We start from the raw sequence: 20,111 nt of genomic DNA on the forward strand, positions 1-20,111 counted from the left end.
AGGGTTACCATTGATAGTTATAGGTCTTATTCGTGTATTAGTCAATATATAAGTCTTCGTTAGAATCATCTCCAATCCAACTTCCGCACTTGCTTGTTGTAGAGATTCTATCATGAATTGCAGCTCGTTGACAATCAAATAGTATCAACATTAAAATCTGGAAAATATTACAGATAAAGCGTTTTCTTATAATTCAATAAATAGCTCAGATAGTGAGGCACATCTGCCTCATGGACCAAAGGCATCTCGCGTACTTGAGGTACAAAATATAGTAATGGAAGATTTTACTAGAAGGAAATAATTTCGCAGAGAACCATAACTTCTTTCAACATAAATATTCGGATTTTAGATTTTCGATGGGAGTAATGAAAGAGGGCTGTCATATATATTGGCTGTTAAATATTTATCCGTGCGTTAAGAAATTATTTTGTAAAATTTAAACTACCTTAAATATACCATTTTTTTATGTATGTGTAAACTACAAAATATTTATTTTGTATGCATCGTATCACTTTCATAAAATTATATATTAGTCTGCTAACCGGTGATATTTAGGCGTTATTGACTTAGGCGGTACCAAGTTCGCCGTGTCTGCTAGTTAAATAAAAATATACAGCAAATGTTACTTAAAATTTGAATTGATGCGTTGTATGACGTACGTCCTACGTTATACCTGATGACTAAGGCTTATGTCATCAATGGTTAAAGATTTTTTTAATGAGTCCTGGGGGCTTAGTCCAGATGCCTTAACTAAATTTGTATGAAAATGACAGTTCGTGTTGACATATTTTCATACATACATACATACTGTTAAGGCATCTTGACTAAGCCCCCTGTACTTTTCGAGCTTAGTCAATTAAAACAATCAAATCTTACTTCTTTATAATATTAGTGTAGATAAAAAAATATACATAATGATTTTCCTAAATATGAGTAACGTCTTACAGATTAAAAGAATATTAAGGTTTTCCGTTTACGTTTCCCTTAGACGTATTACGCGTTCTGTATGTGTCAAATGTAATTTATGTTCTTCGAAAAATACAAGCACATACAAGCGGGGCCAATCTCCATAGTATATATAATTTTGATTTCAAACAATTATGGCAGTATAACATTTTTCTTAGAAATAAATATTATGTGCAAACTAGACTATTGGGGATGGATGCTTCATGGTGTTAGACGTTCACAGCTAGATTTATGAAGCGCCGCTTTATTTATGCCTGCGCATATTATTATTTTTGAAGTGAAACTTCTTTATCGGCATTGGAAAAAAAATTACCGTCACATTTTTCGGTTACGCGTCACGTTTTTCCGTTACACGCCATCTTTTTCTTGTCCCTACCACGGCTGATTCGAAGGGATTCGAAGCCATTAATAACAAAAATATATATGAAATAATTGTATTATTTGTATTCATGTCTATGACAATAAAAGCCTTTTGTTAAACTTTATCTAATTTAACTTTATTTCACCAATTTCTGTAAAGTTGCATATAGCAGATCATTTTTCGAAAGATAAGGTCATAAAGAAGTTTCACTTCTTACGTGTATACACTAGTATAGACACACTTTTTTCATAAATAAAACTTTTTCTTCATAGGTTATACGAGTTTCCTCACCTTATAACCTGTGTTATTTCCCACAAATAATGGCCTAAATAAACGAACCATTAAGCTAATTAAACTTTCGCTTTTAGTAAAGACCACATATTGTGGCGTATTATTTGGCTTGTGTTTACATTCGAAATGCACATTTAACGCTTAACAAAACAAGTTAATTCTGTAGATTAAAGTTTTAGCTACTTCGGACATGGCGTGGGTTTTCACTGAAATAAATAAACATGTTTTGATTGTTTAACAAATTAATAAGGATGTTTAGAGGTAGATATGCAGGGATTAGTACTTATGAAAGTCACGTATTGGATAAAACATATAATTAATTTCAAATATATTTTGTAACTTGGCCTATATTCAACAACTTCCGCGGCAAAAATAATCTGGTGAGAAGACTATCCTATTTTCCTACCAATACGATCCCTATATGTATAAGTGCGTACAAAGTACACATGTCATAAGTGAAACCTCTTAGTAAATTAATTATCACTAAGGTAAAAGCCCCAATAAATGATCATGGACCAGTATATGATCACTCCATGCATTTGTATATCTATATTCACACTGTTTACACACTATATACGTGCTAATAATAATATAAATAAATAAAAAATCTGCGTTTACTGCATCTTGTGCGTTATGCGAATTGCCATCTAAAGTTCAAATATGTAACTAAACGAATACATAAACAAATAGCTTGTATTTTTTCTTGATCTCCCTTTCTCATTCTCACTCTCTCTCAATCGGGCTCTATCGCTCTCTCCCTTTTCTTCGACAAAACGCTGCGCTTCTACGTGACGTTTTATCCGCAAAAAAATTACCCTAAAGAAGTTTCACTGCAAAGCGCGAAACAAGCTTTTTTCGTCCAAAACTATCAATATTTCAGAAATCTATACTGGACTATTAAGAATTTAACTATCAAAGCCATACAGAGTCTTCCGAATATCGGCTTAGATCATTGATAATCTGGTTGCGTCAAGACCGCATGTTCTGAACGTGCCCGCATGACCAAAGGGGAGATTACATTTTGATTGCATCCTTTGTCCTCACGTTCTGTGGTTGTGAAGCTCAATGGAGTTAATATTTGCTTAACGAATTCTACATGCGGATATATATATCCAATTGTTTTAAAAGGGGTTTCATTGTATAAAGAGTATAGGTGCGCGTGGCGAGCACCACATACTAAATGTTTCAAATGTGTCTTAAACATTTATATTGAATTTAACAAATCGCAATAGTGCGCACAGCTTCCGCGTTTGGTAGATAATTTAGCACTTTCCGCTGCTCGGGTTGCGACTGGCTGCATGCTCCATCCACCGTGCTCGTGTCGTCACGCGTAGCGGTAAAATCACTGACGCGGTGGCATTATTGTTCGCTACAACAGCCTTCTGGTTGACCGGAATAGCAGTAATTAAAAAAAAAAACAACCGGTGAACTTATGACAACTTATAACTCAGATCGTGGTATATTTTTCTCCTCGATACGTTATACAAAATGCGTGGAAACCCATATTTTAAATAAATGCATTAAGAGTACTGGTTAACCAATTTTGATAATACTTGGGCTGGTGGTTAAGTTGCAATATCTTCCTTGACGTGTCTTTTTGTTTTCGAGATATTTTTGGACAAATTAACAAAAATACACTTACGAATCACGTTATATTTTGTTATTCACGTGGTTCAGGTGAAGCTGATAGCATCCTTTTACGTATCTGTGCTAAAATGGTCATGATTCATTCAGGTCATAAGCTAGTGTACCAATCTAGAAATACTGTTTTGGAGTACCTACTCCTACCTAACGGTTAAAAAAGTACGTTTGTATAGCATTCTTTATTTTCATAAAAAGAAAAGAGCATAATAATTTTTAAAAGGCCGGCAACAAACTCGCGTGTGACAATAGGCTGTAGTGGTGAGCCTACTACAGCCTATTGTCCCCTTGTTCTATAAAGAATTCTTAAAATCTTAGTTAAAAATGGCTAAAAATCGAATATCTAAAGCAATCATTCAACTTATCGGGGAGAACTCTTTAAAACAAAATAAAATATTCGATACTTTGAAAAGCAATACATATTAGTATACCCCATAAGGGGGTGAAATATTGAATTCATATTCACAACTTCGTTAGTTTGTTCGTTTTCGATGTTCGTTTAATTTTATAGCCATTTTGAAAGTCTTAAAACAGATTTTGTGTGTTGTCAGTTAAACGCCGAGTCGCCGAGAGCTGTCAAAACTCGGCCTTTAACAAAAGTGCTAAGTTTATTGAGTAAGATGACAACCCCCCCCCCCCAGCTATATATTCACAAATAGATATTTTGTCCTCACGAGAGAACCAGCCGGACGCAACATATATATATATGAAGCTGGGAACTTAGCTTATATCTTATCTTATTAATATGTCGCGTTGTTACAAAGTGTTTTCTTAATGTGTAAAAGCTATGTTAACAAAAGACAATACTATTTCGTTACAGCTTTCTAACCTGGCGTCCATTTATGATACGAGCAAATACCAAGAATTCTTATTATTGTAACCTGCTCCCCCGAAACTTGACCGATTTTCGTAATATTAAAAAAAAATATCAACCGTAATTTTACTTCTACCCTCATTTATTAATTGCGGTATTAGTACTGTAAAAATCTTTGTACAGCAAATAACGTTTGCCGGTTTAGCTAGTATATATAATAGTACATATAGTATATGCTTTTACGAAAGGTTCTAAGGATTTATATAAATGTTTAGGTCACCGAAAATCCGGGAGTACTTAGGTTGCCTTAATGGAATAAATTATGATGCTACATTTTGTAGGCCTCTTGAATAATTATGTAAATTTAGGGTCAAAATTTTGCAATAAAAAATAAAAATGTATTTTTTTTCCGAATACAAAGGCGTGTAGAGTCTAGAGCAGTGTTTCCCAAGGTGGGGCCACAGGAGGGCAATTTGATTGTTAAAGGGGGCTTTTCGAAAATTTTATAAAATTTGGTATTTATATTTTTAAAATTTACTTACTGTGTTTCGTCAACGATTTACTAGTAATTTCTTCCTAAAAACTTTCTTAAGTGAACAATTCATTTTTCTCGGTCTAGCTTCGTGTTCTCACGCTCCATATACCACAGCTTTGTTTAGCTGCCGCTTTCGTTGAGGATTTTAATTGAGAACATACAAGTTCAGTCTACTATAAGTTCGACAAAAGGATTAAACACGAAAATCTATTAAAAGTATATAAAAACAGTGCCTGGTATACCAGTGCAAATCAATCGAACATTTCGTTCTTATGTACTTATTAACAGATTCTAGATTTAATGTATTAAAGGATTTCGTTAACGCGAGTTCGTGAACAGTTTTGCTATTTCTATTTTTGTAAGGAAACAATTTAAAAGAAACATTGTATAACAAACGCAATTGTTCTCAGGTTGCTTTGAAGCGACGACAATTGTGAGACTCAATAATCTCGATTGAAACTTTATCTCTCGTTTTACACTTGGATAAAGCTATTTCATAGATGCCTTATACATTGTTGTAGCCAACAATAATTTATATGTTGTTTTAAATGTAATGTTTTTATAGGATTTATTATTTTATAGGATGGTGTATTTTACACATGAGCAGCGTAGCAGGGTTCAGTTTATGAAATATCAGTTTTTCAGTTTCAAAGTGTAAAGTTTAATAATTTGTATACTAAGTTTTTTTTTAATGTAATATCAGGCAAACGGGCAAGAGGCTCACCTGATGTGAAGCGATACCGCCGCCCATGGACACTCACATTGCCAGAAGGATCGCAAGTGCGTTGCCGGCCTTTCAAGAATTGGTACGCTCTTTTCTTGAACGACCCTAAGTCGAAGTGGTTCGGAAATACTTCCGTGGGCAGTTGGTTCCACATAGTGGTGGTGCGCGGCAAAAACTGCCTTAGAAAATGTAACAGTATTTAAATTAAGCTATAAGAAGACAGTTAGTATAAGTGAACGTAAAATATTTGTTGAAAAGCATTGTGTTTTGTTTCTTAATAAATGTTTTTTATTTTTAATTTTAACCCACAATTTCTAAAATATGGTATGATATGGTTGTCTTCACGATAAATATTTTTTGTATAATTCCTGTGACTCACTGAAGCGTTTTGACGTTGTATCAGACAATAAAACAGACTGTTGATTAAGGAGCTATTTGATTATTATATATATATATATATACGATTATATATGTCGCAGTAATTTAGTTAAATCAGAGAGATAATTGAATCTCTAGACAGTTAATTAAATGTTGATATTCAATCAAGTCGCTAAAGAATTTTTTTATCACATGATGCTTTACTTTAACGATGATTGAAAATCATCAAATGTTGTATAAGCGATAAACTTGACATCAAATCAATCAATCAAAATCAATTTATATATTTATGTCGTTAATTTCTCTAAAAATCCCTCCACCGTATGCGACAGGATATATATGTACGAATACGAATTACCTGCATAATTCGTCAATATTTCGTGTTTTATTTATGACAAATTATGAGAATGTTGATATTTTCCACCTCACCTAAGAGGATGTGAGGAAATATTTGAAGAAATGGGAGCACTTTGACTTTAGTTTTTTCTTTTATTATTTAGTATTAATTGTTTTCTTATATTTTCGTCTTTTTGTATATTAATGTACATACTTATGTTTCATATAAATTGTTTATCAATAAAACAAATACACCTAAAAAAACACTCCAAGTATCTTGTTGTACTCCAATAAGCATTGGATTTTCGCATAAATTAATAAAGTAGTTTTCAACTACTCGTCATGTCAGTTCTTAGATTAGTCGTTGACTAATAACATTTTAAATGTTTTCAACAGTTAATTAGTTTCCCAAGTGACAAGAGAGACATACAATTATAGCTTTTATGCTAAACATTGTATTGCAAACGTTATTGTAATACAAAACTAACTCTTAAGTTGCGTATTTACTAGCAGGCTAATTAGGCTGGTATCTAGGGCAGAAAATTTGGGGAGCGATTTTTTTCTACCTCTTCGAAATCAAACAGATTTTGACGTTTTCTCATGTTTTTGTGACCGAGAACATGACAATTGTAGAGGCAAGGGCGGCACAAACTTCACATACTCTACCTTGTAAACCCGCCACTGTCTTAAACAGTTGAAGCCTAGTTTTTTGCACTTACAATTTAAGTCCGTACTTAGTTGCCGAGAACCGATAATCCTCTTAAAACTAATAGCTTGTTGGTAAGAGGTTTCTTGTAGTCATTCTCTAGCTTAGCTCTCTTAAGACTGAATGAAAACGTTTTTATTTACGTTTAAACAAGGAACTCTGTTTTTCTTTAGCTGGTTATTATAACGTTAGGAAAGTTACGAAAAAATCACTAACTATGCTTTTATTATAACAAAAATAATCGAGCGTGTTTTCGAACTTGTTTGATAAAAAATGAACAAGTACTGAGTGACATTGAACCCTCAATGTTATGACAATAAGAGAAACATCTCTCATTGTGTAGCTTATTAGACATTAAAACAAAAGAGAGAAAAGGACAAAAGGATGTTTATTTTTCATTTATTTAACGACTTGGCTCAACGAATGCTTTGTTTAGATTAATTAATAGATTACCAAGTCGTCTTGAGGTATGGTGGTTTATGAATGTATTTAATTTAATTAGAAGTGTTTTCAAAAGCGACACGACCGTTTCATGAAGACTATTAATTCGTATTCAAAGCATATTTATGAATAAATGTATTTCGATTCAAATTCTATACGACTATAAAATCTGGCATTCATGAAAGCGAGCAGTCAGTCAGCCTTTGCAAAATTAATATCAAATATATAAATACTCTTTCTACACCTATGAACGGTATGTTAACGGTAAACTAAATTTGTATTAAAATTACAGTTTGTGTGGACAAAATTTCATACAAATTTAGTTTCGACATCTTTACTCAGTCCTCAGTTCTTAAATCCTCCGCTCAGCGCTGCCAACTTCGGGGGTTTCCCCCCAAATTTAGGGGGAATCAAGATGTCTTCGTTATTTAGGAGGTACGTTTATTTAGGGAGATTTTAAGAGGGTACATACAAGATTATTTTTTCTTACAAAACGGACAATTTTTACAATTAATATTAAGCCTAGAACCCAACCAAAAAAATAAACCAAATATGAACTCCAAGCGTGGTTATAACTGAAATATCAAAAAATCCAAGATTTTATACTATTTTATATAATACATATTTGAAATTACCTCTCAAACCTAGTGTACAACGAAAACTTTAGGGGTGTTTAATCGAAATTTAGCAGTATTTGAAGTTGATTCTAGGGGGAACATTCTGTAGGCATCACTGGCTCCGTCACTCCCTTTAATTGCAGACGTTTAGTTCCATTCCATTTTATTGCGAGCACTTGGCTGCGTACCTACACACACATGTGCTATATATTCTGTTAATGGCCAATATATTAATTTAATAAATATTTCTTTATCAGAATTTACTTAAAACTGTAGCTTTACAATGAGATTGTGTGACAATTTAACCTAGACGTAACGATAACACTCACCGGTCCTTTGCCACCGTCAAAGCCAAGTCTACTTAAGCCGACTGGTATTGAAAGAGACGATGGCAATAGACCGGACGGTATGAGTTTGATTCCATGGAAGATGGGCCGGGTGCTGGTATGTGATGCAACCTGTTGAGACACGCTGGCCCCTTCCCATCTACATGGAACTAACAACAGAATTGGTGCGGCTTATGAAGCGGCTGTAAAAGTTAAAGCATGCAAATACAGGGGTCTAGGGTGATTTTGTCCCATTCGGTGTTCGAAATCCTTGGTCCGTGGGGTCCTAGCGCTATATGGCTTTTTAAGGAAATAGCTAAAAGGCTAGTTGACATCACAGGAGCTGGCAGTTTCCTCAAACAGAGAATTAGTCTAGCTATCTAGCTAGGAACGCTGCCGTTCCCCCTTTGAATCTTCGGAACCTTTCCTAAAGAGACTCCATTTAAAAATATATTCTAGTTATTACGTATATATTATATTTTTTAAGTTTTTGATTCAAAGAATGTTATTTTTACGTTGCATAATTAACGTTGTATTTAGATAATATCTAGTTAATAATTGAATAAATTTATCTAGTTATTGATACATATATTGTTAGATAGCATGGTGAGATATTGATAATGTAAGAATGTTAAAGTTATGGTACTGAAACTTTAAAACCCAGAACCTAGATTCTGTGACCTATAACTTAAGAATTATGGCGATGGTCCTATGCGTAATTGCGATTTTATCAACCGTATAATTAATAAGTCTGTCGTGACATTTTGAAAGGACCTCCATTAATTATTGCGGAGCGTCTAATGAACCATCTCAAGTTGTTCATTATGAACTTAATCTCGACCGACGGCAAAACGATTATCATTTTGTAATACAAAGATTTTGTTTTTGGTAATGGCTTTTAGTTTTTTTTTTATAAACGGTAAACTTGAATTTGTTAAGAGCTTTATATAATCAATGAGTTCATTACAGTCACGTGATTTCAGTGTCTACACGTGAACTTCTGAGATATTAAATGTCTTAAGTGACAGAACAAATAAAATTTTATATTTATTTATAAATTGTTTAACTTTCGCTCCTTTGTAGCATATCTAAAGACAACTATAACTCATATATAACTAGTTATATTTATTTTTTGTTATATTTATTTAGTTTTTGAATACTTGAAACTTATTAAATAATAAGTTTCAAGTATTCAACTTGTACACGTGCATAGAAATAGACGGCCACTACTAAATTGAAATTCAGTACTTTTCTTTACTTTCACCATTGTCCTTGGCGTCTTAAAATAACGTGCTTACTTTAAGTGTAGAATGCATTAATAATAAACATTATAATATTGTTATTTTATGTTTATTTTTGATTAGATGTATCATAAATGTATATGTAAATAATTATTGATTTTTTCCTTACGTAAATGTTTAAACCCTTTTTCAATATATAATGTATTCCATCTTTGGCTATTTCTTTAGTATAATTGGTTTTGTTATATATAATTTATGTGAGCTATATGATTACGAAATGAAAAATATTACCTAAAGCGAAATTAATATGCATCCATATAATCATGGAAACATTTATACCGTGAAATTGGAACGTCGCTTGCCATAGTAACTGACTTTGTACGGAACATTCAACCTTATCAAGAATTTTGGGCGTAACATCCCCTGACAAACCACGTCAAGCGCGAACATTATGATAATGTACAGAATTACATTTTCATTCACCAAGCAGACGTCTGACCCTGAACTTATTCTATTTACGTGGTTTTATCTGAAATATATTTGCTTAATATGTAAATGAACGCTTTGATCATGTTTATCTAGACCAATCTATTTTAGTCACCTCAAAAAGTGCTTGTAAGACAAAGCGATCGGGAAATATTTTATGTTAAAGGTCGATAACGGATCTGCGAGTGTAGCAATTATGTATATAATGTTTAAAGAACTTTATTTTCTCATTACAAAATTGTAGTTTATTTACATGAGAAACATTAACATTACATGAGAAATTTTAGTCTAGTAGATTCATTACATGTATTTTTAATATAATTATGTAATAGCAGCTATTAGCATGGTTGTAAGAACATAACCTTTATTTATTTACGCAACTAAATAACGATTTTAATTACTTCCCGTTGCGACCGGAAAAAACAAAATGACCTTCATTTTTAAAGTGCAGTGCAAAACGCTTTATTTTAGAAAAGTTCCGAATGTCTTACAAAGAGCTTTTTGTATTGCAACTTGCCAACACAAGACATTCCTAACTAAAAGTTGTTTATACTTTAATGAAGTTTCATGTAACTTGACTCTCATCTTGTACAAGACAAAAGACGTCATTTATAGATAGGGCCGCGCCGACCTCCTGCAGATACTGTGTGCGAAACCTGTGCGCCTCTTTTTTCACGAATCTTCATGTTTCAACATTAAGAAAAACACTTTTTGAACGGATTGAACCTATGTATTATTATTAAAAACTTACAATTATTTACATAATTTTAATTTTTTTCCGACGTTTCGCGTGCTTTTCAGCGTGCGTGGTCACGGTGACCATAATTGTAAATAATTGTAAGTTTTTAATTATAATACATAGCTTCAATCCGTTCAAAAAGTGTTTTTCTCATTGTGTAAAAGCTATGTTAACAAAAGACAATACTATGTTTCAACGTATTTTTTTACTATTTGTTATTTGTTAATGTTGACTCAATAGAATGTTCTCCAGTTTTATATACTTAGATTAAATTTTCCTTAATAGGTAAAACCAGTTGGCTTCCGCTCCCTTATTCAGGTAGAGGACGGCGGCATCATCTTATATTGAAGAGAGACACACAAAGTAAAATTAAACCACAACTGTAAATATATGTTTTGTTATTTACATTTGCGCCTATTTAACCTACATATCGATACTCCACTAATGTAACAAAAAATATTTTGGTTTCCTTATTGTATTGGCGCCTGGCGCGTACACTACACACACAGGGGCGGCTCGGCCCTGCTTATAGACCAAGGATATCAAATCAAAGTATAATTTATTCATATAGGTAACACAATATACACTTCAAACATCAATAAATAAAATACTTCTAAACCTAAGGCATCGAATGGACGAGATCTCCATTACATATTAAGCAAGATCCTTTTGTATTGATGTCTAGCAGGAGGCAAACAGGCTGGAAGCTCCCCTGATGTTAAGTTCCCATGGACACTCATATAGTGGTATAGTTGTTGCGCGGCAAAAAATACATCAAGAAACGCTCAGTTGTGAACGAAGTTACGCTACCTTATGCACCAGACCAGTTTTTTTCGAAATATACTAAAGTCAAACTTTAGTTTGTTTATATAAATACTTTTACGGGTTAATGTAAGATTGATTCCCAAGAAATAGTTTGTTTTTAAATGTCATTAAATCATTAGAAAACCACTATTATTTGTTAACATGTAACCATAGCAGTCTTGTTTAGGAGCGCGACAAATGAAAGTAGTTTTCCAATTTACTTATGTTCGTTAACGTAAGACTCACTAATAACTGACTGGGTTTTCCTTCATTAGCCGCGGTAGCCTCGACGTTCTCTGGCCATGTACGTTGTTTGTACACGATGTACAGAGCCTAACTTGCTTTACCGCTCCGAGCGTGTACGTCATGCTCAACTCGATTTTTTATGTCATCTCGTTATTTTGATATTACTTGTCTGTTACCCGAGACACAAGCTTACCGCAAGCAAACAAAATAACAATAGATATTTGCTCAGCTTTCAAACAGTACGGCAAATTTAATGTAAATATTATGAAGGTTGGGTATCAGACAAAACACAACACAATATAATTTAATTATGTATATATATGAGCAGTGTTGGTCTAGTGGATTTAGAGGGCGACCCTCATCCCAGAGGTCGTTGATACGAACCCCAGCTGTGCACCTATAATCTTTCTGTTACGTTATCATCTAATTGTCGCTCATACGAAATAACACATCGTGAGGAAACCAATGTGTCTTAGACCCAAAAAGATGACGGCGTGTGTCAGACGTAGACTGCTGATTGTTGTGACTGACAACCCTATGTAGTGTTGCTAAAAAGTAAAATCTCTCGGCAATATTTTTTATTGAATAAAAAAATAAATTCAGTTCAGGTATTTTATTCAATATTTACGTTCAATTTATGACGTAAGCAACAGAGCAATTTAGATATATTGCCTATAAATCTGAAAGCCTCTTGGACTTTACTGCCCAGTAATAAAGTTCGTTTTCATTTAGCACTGTCATAAGTGAGGCTCTATAAATCCGGGCAAATTGCGGAGGTAGATTTCAAACGCTATTCAAGAGAATATTACCAACGCAACGCACTTTAATATGCTATCAAATAAATAAGTGCTTACAAATCATATAATGTTTATTAGTATGAGTATACAGTATATAACAGTTTTATGTTCATGAGAGCTTAATAATTACTTAAGTGTGCATCGCTGAGGCAGGTTCGATACCTGGTTGTGCGCCAACCACCGTGAAATCCCGAAAAGCTGGCCAAAATATGATGATGATATGAAGATTCCATGAATTTTGGTAAATTTACGATTTCGGGGTCAAAATTTAGAAAAACATAATAAGGCAAAGAATTTCCAGAAGCCCTGAGATTCTTTTCCTTCTCGGTTTTGACCGATCACCCAAATCACCCCAGCTCGTGCAAGGATGCCCTTGTGTCTTCCGCTGAAGTCTTCGAACCGTCATTTTCAATTGTGACACAGGACGGTTGAGCCATTCGCCGAATTTTTGGAAGATTTTAATTTCGTTCCTGCTCACTTGTTGCCACCTCTTTCTAAATTCCGATAAAAATTTACTCACAGCATCTTTCAGACGCATGAATGACAAATATAATAGGCGATGTATTTAAAATTATTATAATTTAATTTTGTTCATGAAGTTCGAAACCTAGGCTGGAAACGGTCCACATAAAGGTACCAAAAGGATGTTTTTATTTTAGTATTTTTAAAAGTAATAATACGAATGTAAGTATTGCCATGCATGTCAGTCATATGTACTAATAGTAAATAATTGAAGGTGGCTGGATGGCTGGCTTTTTCATAGTTTTAGTTAATTTTGGACTACGCACACATTTATTAAATGTTCTGTTTATGACCCATATGAATTTTATTATAAATAACCTTCACACAAATCCTGTCTGGCAGTCACGGATGTTGACGCGTCGAATTAAGAATAAGTATAATTAAATATTTGGATCCAACGTCAAATCTGAACTGCCCTATGGTTGTACGACGCGGAAGGTCAATGACATCTCGCACCAATGCAAATGGAACTGGATAGGCCATACACTACGAAAGGATCCCAATCATATTCCCAAGCAGGCGTTTGATTTCAACCCGTAAGGAAAGCGGAAGCGTGAATGTCCCTGACGCCGTATAGTTGCAGATGAGGCGGAAGAGAGCCGGAAAGACTTGGAGCGAGATGAAATATGAGGCGCAAGACCGAACGCGATGGGAATCACTGTGAACGCCCTCTGCCTCCTTTTGGGGTTTCTGGACTTTATATCCACAGTGTTTGGGATTTTATTTAAAGGCAAAGTACTTATTGTCAGTCTTCTCACTATATGTCCCTTAACTATTATTTTCTTATTGATATTGACCGAAAATTGTGTGCATTTTTTTTTGTTATTTAATTCAATATATATTCTTAGGGTTTACTATTTATTGATAACGGTCACCGAACCGTTCTTTTTACTCATTTGTCAAAAATATACTCGAGTACAACAGCTGAAGGGGCTAAAATTGAATTTCTCCCGTATTCGACCGAATTGTTGTGTATTTATGAAGAAAATAGCTTGACAAGTTCACTATGAATTCACTAGGGAGTTCACTGGAATGTAATTGATATTCTAGGAATGCTTGGAATGTTATTCTGTTGTTTGATTTTGTGTGTCGTCTCTCTCACTATTCCTACTAGCACATTCTTACCTAAAGTACATCTAGTGGTTCTACTTTTTGTTGTAAAATGTTTCCTGATATTTTTTTCTAAATAGGCAATTTAGTGATCATACTTATGTGCCTGTCACACTCCGTCGACTTCTCGCTCTTGTTCATCTAGTTTTCCTCACGATGTTTTCCTTTTTAGAAAGTTACATGCGAACATAGAAAGAAAAATGCATTAGTGACAAAGCCATGATCCGAGCACATGATGAAGCGACCAACACGCTACTATAACATACGTACCTACTTTTGTTGTCAACGGCCAAGTTCGTTATTAACAATATATCATTATTAATAATAACTTTGTCAATAGACAAGAAGATGGATACCATAACGTATTCGTTAATAAACTCGTACTTAGAAACATAAGGTTGACACCATGACTGTCAAAAATATTCTACACTACGTTACTTAGTTTTTAGGTGTTGTAAAATAAATTAAACAATTGAATCGTTATTAGCGAATACGCTATAAAGGAAAGAGACAGGTGAGTAATTCAGTTATATCGGTGCGACAAGCAGAATTATTCTTTTTGAATAAAAAATAAATCAGATTTCTGTATTATTCTTGATCTTTTTTCAAAATATTAGGCAAGCCGGTCTCCTCACGATTTTTTCGTTCGCCTTTCGAGTGAATGTTTAATACCCTCATAGAAAGAAATTCCATTGGTGTATCGCTATGACCTCCGGAACTAGGCCAACACTCTATTATTTTTAAAATTTATTGAAACAACTTTATATTCAGCCAAACTACACTCAAACAAAGAAAATAAAATATGATGTTAGGATCGTAAAAGTTCGTCGTTAACGGAAACTTTCACAACCGAAAACTACTTCCAAGAAAATCCATTAACTAATATAATAAAAGTGTAGACTTTATGGCGATAACACATTTTTGTAGGTTACCCCATTCATTTGCGTGGATGGAGTCACTATGAGGAACCAGCTGCCCACTGAAGTATTTCCGAACCAATCGTCTTTGGGTTAAAATAGCGTACCAATTGTTCAAAGAGTCTTCTGGCAGTGCGAGAGCCATGGGCTGTATCACTTAACATCAGGTGAGCCTCTTGCCCGTTTGCCTCCTGAGACATTAAAAAAAATACAAATACCTAATATATTGTTAAGTCAGCAACTTTAAGCTTATAATAGAACCAATTGTAGCGTGCTCTGTAACATAAGTCCTTTATAAGAATGGTAAATTCATTAAAATTAAATAACAATATTTGCTGTTTGTATTGATTTATTACCAAGAGTTTATGTCAATAAGTATTAAAATTATGTAGTAAATAAATAAAACATAAGTGCACTAAGAAAACAGCAGCAAAACATGGCAGACAGTGGCACACTGCATATAGTAATGGCGGGATTCAAATCTCATCAAAAAAATCATATATCTAAAAAAAATATGTGATAGAAATATGTGTTTAAGTGTGAAAGTATCTGAATTAAAAGGGTTTATAAATATTATAACCAAGAAAAAAGTTAAATCATAAATTCGCAGGTGAGTAACCTGTCTAGTTTTTGAAGATCTATCAAAATAAAATGCGTGTTAACAAGTAACTTGTATAAAAAGTGAACCTATTTTCTGGAAATCCGAATAATTTAACCAACCAACAACCATGCAGATCGATAGAACTTGAAAATACACAAAAAAGTTACACACATAACCTCCTTTTTCAAGATTTTTTCAGACTGATAAGACACTGATAAACATTATTCATGACAAAAGGATTGTGATAAAATTCTCCATCACTAGTCCCGACATAAGGGACTGTGTAGTCCCTGTGTTGTGAGTAACTAGATAACAATTATTACGTGGTACATGTTTAAAACAATTATAGTGTTACAACTAAGTCTTAGGACATTAAGTACGCGAGAATGTGTGAGTGTGTGAATGGGAGTGTAAGCGCATGTGTTTGAGAGAGTAGCAGAGCTATTCAACTGCATTGAATATAGTAAATTTTCACGTTTCATTGTTTCAGGTCCTAGGCTCTGATACAGAATGGCATTTTTCGCATCGTGGGCTGCCACACGCCCGCACTCGACGATCCATTGCCCATGCGCGATTACTAAAACGCCACCCTCTTGTAAGTATAATCCAAGGCAATAGAAAATGTCTTTGTATTCATATTTATTTATGATAAGTGAAAAATCATTTATTTAAATTAGACCTATTCAGGAATATTAAAAAGAAATGACTAGTTGCCCCTTCCAAAAGGTAGTTTTATATGGAGAAGAATAAGGAAAAAACTTCAAACTTACACTTTTAAAATAGTTTTTACAATATTTTGTATGCATTGATTTGATATATATATGAAAACCACGTACCTAGACTAAAAAACTACTATACTAAAAAAATATTATTCTTATGTAAATAAAACTATTATAAGAAATAGATTCGATGTTGAAATCACCCTACAGTCTCTGAAAACGTTTCGGTACTGATTTCGTACAAGTGTTTACGTATACATATATATACGTATAGTGGTAGTATACGTAGGTTTAGATAAGGGCTTTCTCTGTGCATAATTATGTATATAATAAAGCGCAAGCCACATTAATAAAAATTAAACTAAGCTTAACGTTCTTTTGTGTTATTGTATTGTATTAACTATATATGTCACTAACGGACCCTACAGACATCGTGTATCCGTCCCAAATACAAAAAAAAACTTGAAATTAATAAATATAAACCAATATCACAAAAAATATCATCATAATCTGTCCAGCAGTTTAATATTATTATTATTTATTTAGTATAAACATCATTATGTTGGTATAAACTTACAGACTAGTATTAGTATATTATTATTAAAAAGCTCAAAATAAAAACATAAAAGTCATGAAGATACATGCCACCAATCGATCTGAACGCACAATACGCACAAAATTCCTCATCAAAGGCGAAGACAGGTCATCTGCCACAGTTCCCAAGATGCTGTTCCGACCGCCCCGTACCCGGCTCAACAGAGATCCTGATTTAATTCTAATAATAGCCCAGAAATTATTTGTACGGGTTTGGGCGAACATCTCCGAGCACTGCAGAAACGGAGCATTCCCATAAGGATCCTAAAAACATTATTGTATTGAATACACATAACAATTAGCGACCTGACAGTATAGTCGACCCATAGACTACTCTTGTATAAGTATTGACAATAAGCCTTGAAAAGGGTGTTTTTCAGTTGTTTACTACAACGATTAAATCTACGATATTACCTCTATCAATTCAATATCAATATTATTTTATACGTTTTATCTATAGCATATGCCTGAGATATTTAAATTACTTCACTCTCTGCCAAGACTATTTATTTATAACCATATATATAAAGGATAAAGGTTTATTCAAACCTAAAAATAAGCTTTAGACTGACCAACATAATTAGATAGACGCTGGATGGGAAAACAGACTATAAATAGATTACGTTAAAAATAACTTGTACTTGTATTATTATCGCTTAATAATAAGTTAACTCTAAGCATATTTATTAAACGTGTGACTACTAAAGAGGTAGAAACATCATTAACCGGACACAGTTGTTTCAAAAATCTAGTCTAGAACTTCCAGGCGCAGAGCGTGTAACACTTAATGAGCACGTTTTGGCTGTGGTATAAAAATTTACATACAAATATAATGCACATATTTCAAGCACAATAGGTATTTACCAAGCTAGGAAAATTAAATAATTCCTACAACAAAGGTCTGCATAGCACAAAGCAGTCTTTTGTGCAAAAGGCTTTCATAGCATTCTCAAGAATTCCTTGATATATCAAAGGGATGTACAACTTACTTGCTTTAATGTGGGATGTAGTTCATTATATCTATTTATGAAAACGTAAAACATACCAGTATATATATAGTTCTACTGTACGTGTATATGTCGCTGAACTCCTCTTAAACTGTTGGACTGATTGGAATGATATTTTTATTTATCTGGATAAATAAACAGATGGTATATATATAAATCTTATAACTTGGATAGATTTTGATTTGGAGTTGACAATGATTTACATTATTACATATTTCTTTTTTTATGTAAGACCTGTGTACAGGGCAACGTCTGTCGGATCTATTAAAAATTATGCATAACAAAAATTATACTAACCAGACTTTATCATTTAATACATATTCGAATATAGGAACTCATCCTGTATGCGAATGAGAATTCTCGACAAGAACATGTTTCTTGCATCGGCTATCTATGGCGCGCAATTTTAATCGTTTGAATGGTTTTAATATATATATATGTTAATGATTTAAATATGTTCGTCGTCCAGGTGGACAGAAAAACTGTGTACAGTTTGTGTTTCTACCACACCAACTTTCTTTATATTAAGATTATTTATACAATAAATAAATAAAATCCGCTAGTTTTTTTTTATAAACTGTTAATTTTTAGCAGTAACGCTTACAAATGATTTGGCGTGGCTTTGAGTTATAATAATTATCCCTGCGATGGCGTGATAAATATATAACACACACATGCACGCAATACGATTAATATGATAAAATTGTATATTAGACTTATTATTTTAAACTTATCAACAGGTCCACACTGCAGTACAGCAAACGGGATTTAAGCGTGTCAAACGCGGCTACCGGCCACTGCGCTTACCGGAAACACAACCTGCAGTTGACCCTCGCGATCCCTACTTCCCTCTTCAATGGTACTTAAAAAATACAGGGCAGAATGGTGGCAAGCCCAAGCTGGACCTTAACGTTGAGGCTGCGTGGGAGCAGGGATACACCGGCATTAATGTCACCACCGCTATTATGGATGACGGTAATTCTATTATGAATCATCAAGTCACTCGATTATATGTCACTCGATTATACGTCACTCAATTATACGTCAAAACCTACGTGGGTTAAAGGTCGAAATTACTCCGTATAGCTTGATTTGTAATCCACATAAATCCAACAAATTGTGTATGACGAGCAGTATGTATGTATATATGTTCAATGCTGTTAAGTGTTTACGGGAGCAGTCACGTGGTCTTAAGCTTATTAAGCTAGTTTCGTTATGTGGCGTTTCAATCACTCACGTGGTCTTTCGTGATTACCAGTGAAACAACTCTCTAGTACACTGATAGCATACTTTAATGTTGAGAGTCGTTTCGCTTTGCTATTGGAAAAATTATATTTATAACTTCATTGTAGACACTATAATATCGAATCTATAGTATTTAAATATGCTAATATTTGTCTACAGGTGTTGACTACATGCATCCGGATCTAAAATATAACTATGTAAGTATTTACAGAACCCCTAACCCGCATTCTTTATGTACTCCCAAGTATTTTAAATGAGAAAAAGGGATCTCATTAATGAGATTGTGTTTTCGAAATGTTTCTTTGAGATTTTAAACGAGCGAGTTTAATTATAATGAGAAAAGCTTTTAGGACGAGCCAAGAAAAGCTTTCAAGAAGGCCATCAGAGGTAAGTTAAAGTGAGGGACTTACGATTTATCTTACAGTATCTGTGTCTGTTTGAACTTTTTAACAATCAATTGGGGATTAGAGAAAATGATTTGGAGAATTCATACATTTTCACGTACATACACGGTTAGGTTTCATTAATAAGGTTAATTTGTGAGTTCAGAAATAGAACCTACCTTTAAACAAGGTCCCATTAATCTTGAAGCACGTAAATATTCATTTATTACGTCCGACACGCAAATTCCTCAGCGTTATTTATGTGTTAAAAAGCTTTTAGATTAAACACAGGTTTTTAAAGACTACTAATGTTAATTTTTTTAGAACGCGGAGGCCTCATATGACTTCAGTAGCAATGACCCGTTCCCTTATCCAAGATACACTGATGATTGGTTTAACAGGTATATAATTTATTAGTATATGTACATCATTTTAATCCATACAGTAAACAATATTTATTTGTTTAAACAAGTTGACGTTTGTGCAAAAAGTGCCGTTTTAACGACTTTTGCGTTAAATAATGCGTTTTTTTATAATTATATTTTCGGGGGTGTTTTAAAAAAT

At 33.6% G+C, this 20,111-nt stretch overlaps 1 protein-coding gene across 1 annotated transcript in view; it reads left to right on the forward strand.

Annotated features, from left to right (window-relative positions):
* The window catches only part of LOC123716616 (neuroendocrine convertase 2), a 45,893-nt gene that overhangs the window by 10,049 nt on the left and 15,733 nt on the right, over window positions 1-20,111 (forward strand). The window contains exons 2-5 of the mRNA XM_045672450.1: window positions 16,090-16,194; window positions 18,660-18,894; window positions 19,324-19,361; window positions 19,872-19,948. Of these exons, the coding sequence (XP_045528406.1) occupies window positions 16,090-16,194; window positions 18,660-18,894; window positions 19,324-19,361; window positions 19,872-19,948 (455 nt within the window). The remainder of the gene's footprint in view (window positions 1-16,089; window positions 16,195-18,659; window positions 18,895-19,323; window positions 19,362-19,871; window positions 19,949-20,111) is intronic.

Source organism: Pieris brassicae, chromosome 11 (genome assembly GCF_905147105.1).
Source record: "Pieris brassicae chromosome 11, ilPieBrab1.1, whole genome shotgun sequence".
Classification (NCBI taxonomy): Eukaryota; Metazoa; Arthropoda; class Insecta; order Lepidoptera; family Pieridae; genus Pieris; species Pieris brassicae.